Here is a 6,920-nt window from a genome sequence, read left to right as displayed (position 1 = left end):
AACAACAGTGTGTAGCAGGGAATCTCCTGTATTTCATGACTTATAGACATCAGGTGACCTGAGGAGGCTTCCATCTTGTTAATTAGAATGAATCTTGCAATTAAAATCTTTCTATCCCACTAAAATTGTCCACATTCTGCTTACAACAATATATTATATATATGCTCATAAATTTCCTATTGTTTTCCAAAAATGGCGGTACTCCAGTGAACACGAGAGAGAAATTGGTATGGGAATCACACCTAATGGATTTACCGAATTTATCCCCTTCTCACTGTTCTCCATTTAGCCATACTCTAGGTTTTCGTTTCTCCCCTGGGCCTTCCTATAAATTGTTGTAGTTTTATGTATTCATTTTTCAGAATTTTCAAAATGATAATTTGGATAAATTCTGTACAGATGTATCATGTTCTAGTTACTGAGGATGTTGAGAAGGGTTGCCCTTATCCTAACCAGATGCCTAAAGCGCATTCTAAATTTCTATGCTTTATTGCTATCTTGAATTTTGGACTCCAACCTCCCCATCTCGCTCCTCATACAGTCATAGTCTGTACTTGGGACATATGGATGCTAGTTTTTTCTGTTGAATTAGCAAGTCCAAAGTATCATTAGCAGTATTAAATTTACTCGTGGATGCTGCTGCTTCCTTGTGCCTACTCTGGTGGATGGATTTGGCGCCTACATACCACTTACCTTATTGTGATTGTGACTCTGCAGTCTGCACCAGCATGTATAGGACAGAAAGGACTTCAAGGTGTCAACTATTATTTATTCAGCATCTTTTAACATTCTCTGGTAGTCATTCAAACTGTAACATTTACAAGAACTCTGCACAAAGCTGTTTATTATTTTTCTTCTTTTTCACTTTCTGTTGGATCAATTAATTGTATAGGTCTTCTTGCTCCCTGCTATCATATATACTTTAGTATTAACAAGTAGTTAATCAAGGTACTTGTGGTGAATTTACACTAGAAGGAAAGTCAAGATAGAACTAAGAATACTCAAATATGGTATCACTTCTGTGTGATACATGTATGCTTCTTATCAGTCTCGTGTAACTCCTAAATCGTCAGTAGTTTGTCTGATCATATCGGAAGTGTTTTCTTTTCCAGGAAATTTGCTTGATGCTTCTTCTGACCAAATTGTTTATGATTTTAAGTAAATGATACACACGAATGGCTTTGAAGAGGAGGTTATTTGTAATCCTGTGATATGAATGCTTGGTTTTTTAATGTCTTGTAATGTACACTTTGTGCACATGTTAAATACAGACTTAAGTTGGCAGCATGGGTGCAGGCAGATGCTTCTACATGTGGTTGACTGTGTTACTTAAATAGGACTACAGCTATTATTACAACAAGTATTGGCATTCTCATGTGGCCTTGTCTTCATCGACTTCATCCCATAATACGGTATGTGGAAAGTTTACACATATTATCCATGATAAGGAATTTCTATTGCCATGTGCGCATTATATCATCCCTCTTTAGATAGAATAAAGTTCTCTGTCAATTTCAGTTGAATATTGTGCACTTAATTTTAATGATAAAGGTCCATTTTGAGTTTCCTTATCGTTTCCCTCTCTCAAGTCTAATTCTCAAACGTGAGACTGATTATTGATTGCTTTATTTTGAATCAGATGTGCCTTCAGACGTTGAAGTTGCTTCTTTTTCTTTGACGATTTTGTTTCTGATCTTCTCTTGCTGCGTAAATGAGGTTTAACGTATTTGAATTCAGGATTCTAGAATGAACAATATGGGTTAAGATTGATTAGTTACAAAGACATGCCAACAACACCACATCAGCAGTCTTGTAGTTATCTATGCAAACACATTGGTTGGGGTAGTCTCTAGACTAAGCATGATTGGACTCTTCGCCTTCTAAATATAACCTCCTGCTCACTCAGGTGCAATAGGATTATCAAGGCTTTCCATAGCCTATTGAAATTTGGGAACATACAGTCTAGTGCATAAGTTGTGTGTACGTGGTGAGCAGTAGCGGTAATGTTAAAAGATGTGAAGTATAAAAATTAAAATTAAAATAGATTATTTCGAGCCTGTTTTGAGTCTCTCGAGCTGAGCTTAGTGATGCTCGGCTCATAAAAATCTTGATCTGAGCTCAAAGTTCGCAAGTCAGTTAGGCTCACTATCTCCCCTAGTAAGCAGGCTGAGGCTAAAATCAACAATACTTGGTACTTTCATATTGTTTTGCTTGTTAAAATCAAGAGTGATAAGACAATCATCATCACATCAATGCACAATTTGTGAAAGAAAGTGTTCATATAAGCAAGTATTGATATGGTTAATTACAATATCTAGTCAAAAGGACCACTAACAAGGAGTACATAATTTGAGAATGAGAAAGACATAGTTCACTTATTAATTTATACATGTATTCTCCTTTCAGAGGTGGATTCTGTGAAATCTTTTCTTCTTTCTTGTTTTTTAGGTGGTTCTGACTGTTTTCTTAACTGTCAATAGTAAAAGATATTAAGAAGTGTTGCTCTGGTCTTCACCAGACACCTGAACAAACCTTCCAGAATTTCATCCAAATCCTGAATCGTCGAGTCTAACTTCACCAGTTGCCGCCTCAAATTCTCAGCTTGCAATACATTGAGACAACTTCTCTTCTTTTGAGTAATGATCAATGAACTCAAAGTTGAATCAACGTCTTCGAATTCGTTTTTTGAAACCTCTTCTTCTTCCTTCTCAAATGCCTCACTTTGGTACATAATTAGCTTGCACATAACAAGGGACAAACTAGCACCTCTCTTATAAAATTGTGCCTTTGAACCAGAAATTGCATCTAATAAGGACTCAAAGATCTCAGCTGTTACTCCCTCAACTTCCTTTAAAACACTAACCATTACAACATTCTCATGATCTCCTCCTTTTTGACAAGTAATTTTTTTCATCATACCCTTAACATCTTTTGTGCATCTCTTCATCATCGGCTTTGTCTTCTTCCTCATATTTACATACCCAACAATTTCATCACCAATGCTTAACTCTGCATTGGATCTTCTTCTAAGAGAAGATTGCATTTTTTGTGTTTGCTCCTTAACTTGTGACACTACATCCTTCACAATGCCACAAACATCCAAGAGCCTCAATGATCCATCGAGCAGCTCGTCGATGCATCTGGCATTGCAGAATTGCATCAACTTTTGTTGGTTTTGTGGGAGAAGGATTAAGTTATCCAAACAATCATACAAATCTTTGAGGATGTTAAGTTTGTGGCCTAGTGATGGTAGTTGTGGTACTGAGGTAGAAGCCACCTCAGAGGATCTTAATCTAGATATATGTTCATCAATTTGTGGGACTAGTGGGTGAGGTCTGGATGGTAAACTAATAGAACGATGAGGTTGATTTGAGGGAGAGTTAGCCATTTTATTTTCTCTATGATCTCTTTGAAGTTCTCAAGGTATCTATATATATGAAGTGGATATCTTGAAAGCTTCTTGGTTTATAATCAGTACTAAAAAAAAGAGATCATTGAAGTAAATGAGACAAAAAGAATCTCTTGCTTTTGTATTCTTTTGATTCAGCTAACATGATTTTAATGGTTGACCAGCTATTTTTGTGGCATGTCGTTCTCATAGAGACTCTTTACCCTTTACTTGGTTATCAAGGCCAAAGCTAGCTGTCAGCTTTGCTGCAGCAACAATATTGTCTCACAAGTCAAGAAAAAGCCACAGCAACTCCTATGTTTTTCTTTCGGTTTTTCCCAAATGTAATACTTGATAGAGTATAATAAATCTATTCATGGGACCTTAACCATCAGCCCAAGCTTTCGGTTGAATTGGTCATTTGACATGGTATCAAAGCTTAAGCTGATGGTTGAGGCTTCATGAATAGATTTATACTCTATCACGCTCCCTCACGCAAGAGTCCTTTGGAATTGAAGTGTGGATGCAGCACAAGTCTCCCTCATACCTGGCGCTAAATATTCCACTGAGAAAGGAGGGGTGAATGAGATTCAAACTCGTGACCTTTTTGTCACGCTGACTCTGATACCATGTCAAAGGACCAACTCAACCAAAAGCTTAAACTGATGATTGAAGCCATAAGAATAGATTTATACTCTATCAATACTCTTGTTCTATTTCACTTCTACATGGACGTTCAAAAACCAATCAGTACTTGATAACCCGAACCAATCCAAAAAACACCTATATAATCCAATTTTATTCTGAACTAAAACTGACCCGACCCAATTTTGACCTGAACTAATAAAACTGACCCGGCCTGAAAATTTATTACCAGTATTGATTAGTTTATCGTAATAAGTTAATTGACAATAAAACCCAAAAAGGATCGAATTGAAGCTGTTCCATGAAACCCGCTTCCCGTCTCTACTTCTGAGACAGTCTCAGGGTTAAGGTTCCACAGACCACGGGTATAATTTACTGATATGTAGTACGATAAATACTGCTATGCCTGCTATTCCACCTCAGGTCATTTGCTTACTCAGGCAATTTTGTGTCTTCATCACATGATTGGTTGTGCTTTATTGTATCATGATCCATAAAATGTGCAAATGCACGAGTGGGGGACATATTTCCATGCAACTGTGATTCTTTCTAACTTCTATGTAATTTCTGGCTGTTTTTACAAGGAAAACATTATAAGCTTATATCTGAAGTTACTACAAGCTTACGCCTTACTAGAAGGGTACTTGGCAACATAAAACTGCAGAGATTGTAGTAGCACATGCTCTTTTTCTGGAGTCCAAGGAACAAAAGATGACATACCAAATAGAATATTTTAAACATGAGCACTTCTATATTACACAAGTGTTACACTTACACAACTAGCACAAGTCACGACTCATGACTCATGACTCATGCTGATGATTTTTTGGCCTACACACTAAAATTGACGTTAACATGTTAACAATATATTTTGTCTGAATTTGGGTTAGAGAAGGTTTAGAATGGTTGGATTTCATATATGTTGTGCATATGTAAGTTGTCTCATATTAGAGAAAAAGGAGAGAAAATATCACAATATAAGCTAGAGGACTTCTATTATTGCCATTTAGTTTTAGTATGGAACCTCCTTTGGTCTTATAAGTGAACCGAATTATCCTCTTCCTTATTGGATTCCCCAAGTCCATTTTCAATTCTATCAAATTTATCAAAAATTAATCAGTCTTTCAGGTTGACATTTCTGACTGAAAATAACCTATTCAGATCCTATTAACTTATGCATATTGAAAATTCTCGAAAATGTGTAGGATTTTTTAACTACAAACTTTTGCCTGTGCTCTCGCAATAATACAAATTTTTGATAATTTTTAAATAATACAAACTTTTACCCGAAATTCTTCCAGTAGGGCATGACTGGTTCTTAAACTTGTTGTTGAAGATCAGTAGCTGACGTGGCACTGATTAACCCTCTTGTTGTTATTTCATTGATTGTTTTAAAAAAATTAAAAAACAAAAAAAGACTTTCCTTTTTCTCTCCTTCCCCTCCACTGATCTCTTTCCCCCTTCCCCACCATGGCCCCTGCGCTACCTTTCCCCTCCCCCACCCCCACCCCCACCCTGCCACTGGAAAGACGCCCCTCCTCTCCCCTACCCCAAAAATAATTACCACCACTGTTTTTCTCTCTATATCTCATTCTTTTCTCTTACTGTTTTTTCAAGACAACAAAGACAACCACTCTGATCTGTGACCTTCAACAATGGTGGCTTCTTCACTCTCTCTAAAACCTTCATTTTCTTCTTTTTCTCCTCTGATTTCACCTCTCCTGCCAGCCATTGTGCCGCCTTCCCTAATTTCAATTTCGCTGTAATAGAATGGGGAAAGTTAAGGTTGAGAAAACAGAGATTAAAACCATTTCAGCTTCAGTACAATTATTGAGAAGACGATGAATGTTGGGTGTCGGAGCTTTGAAACCTGTCAGATGAAATTAAAAGCACAATTGGGGTGGGGGGGGGGGGGGTGAGAGCCCGGGCAGTTGTGCGGATGACAGATTTGGGGTCAAGGTTTCATGGCGGAGGAGAAGAAGAGGATGACGAATGAGACGGCGGCAATGACGGTGGTGAAGGTGGTGAAGAGGAGAGAGAAAAAGATGGTGTTGTTGGTTTTAATAGTGGGTTTTCGAATGAAGGGTGGATATGGGTTGAAGGAGAGGAGTGTTGTTTTGGAATTTGGAAGGTCGTGTTCTTCTTGTGGGATTGGTGGGTCGAGAATTGAAGATCGAACGCCATTGTTGAGGTGAAAATTGAGAATTTTGATGGGGGAGAAGAGAATGGAGCAAGATCGTTGAGTTTTGGGGTGAGGGAGTGGGGTGGGGTTGTTGGGTGGCTGGGTTTTCGGGGGTGGGAGTGTTGGGTGGATTGTTGGTTTCGTCCGTGGAGGGAGGGGTGGTTGGGTTTCAGTTGGTAGGAGGGGGAGGGGTGGTGGGGTTTCAGTTGGTAGCAGGAGAGGGGAGGAGAGAAAAAGAGATTTTGGGTTTTTTAAAATTTCGTTTACCTGTTTTACATGTTAGAGGTCATATTGCCGTACTGGAAGAATTTTGGGCAAAAGTTTGTATTATTGTGAGAGAACGGGGGAAAGTTTGTATTATTGTAGTTAAAAAATCCAAATGTATATATATTGGTAAATTAAATTTTTTTTTTTAAAAGTAAAATATCGCTAAAATAGGTCATAACTAGATTTCAGCCTGTGCGATGCATGGTTGTGTAAATATTTTTGGGAAATTCTCAATGGTACCTCTTAGTTTTTGCATTTCTCATTGATAACTCTGTAATTTTTTAATTACCACAAATGACCCTTAACTTTTGCGTTTTTTTCTTTGATGGACCCATGTTTTTTTTATATCACAGTTTACTCTTAGTTTTGTTCTCATTTGCATAATTATTAGTCGTGACACTAACAAATTACACCATGGTTTTTAGTAATATCATTTTT

At 37.5% G+C, this 6,920-nt stretch overlaps 1 protein-coding gene across 1 annotated transcript; it reads right to left on the bottom strand.

Annotated features, from left to right (window-relative positions):
* Positions 1-2,211: 2,211 nt before the first annotated feature.
* LOC104903837 (hypothetical protein) lies at positions 2,212-5,569 on the bottom strand. The gene has a single exon (XM_048635962.2). It carries the CDS (start codon positions 3,386-3,388, stop codon positions 2,474-2,476), a length of 915 nt encoding a protein of 304 aa, XP_048491919.1. The 5' UTR covers positions 3,389-5,569; the 3' UTR covers positions 2,212-2,473.
* Positions 5,570-6,920: the final 1,351 nt, after the last annotated feature.

Source organism: Beta vulgaris, chromosome 9 (genome assembly GCF_026745355.1).
Source record: "Beta vulgaris subsp. vulgaris cultivar EL10 chromosome 9, EL10.2, whole genome shotgun sequence".
Taxonomy (NCBI): domain Eukaryota; kingdom Viridiplantae; phylum Streptophyta; class Magnoliopsida; order Caryophyllales; family Amaranthaceae; genus Beta; species Beta vulgaris.
This window is presented reverse-complemented; position numbering and strand designations above follow the sequence as displayed.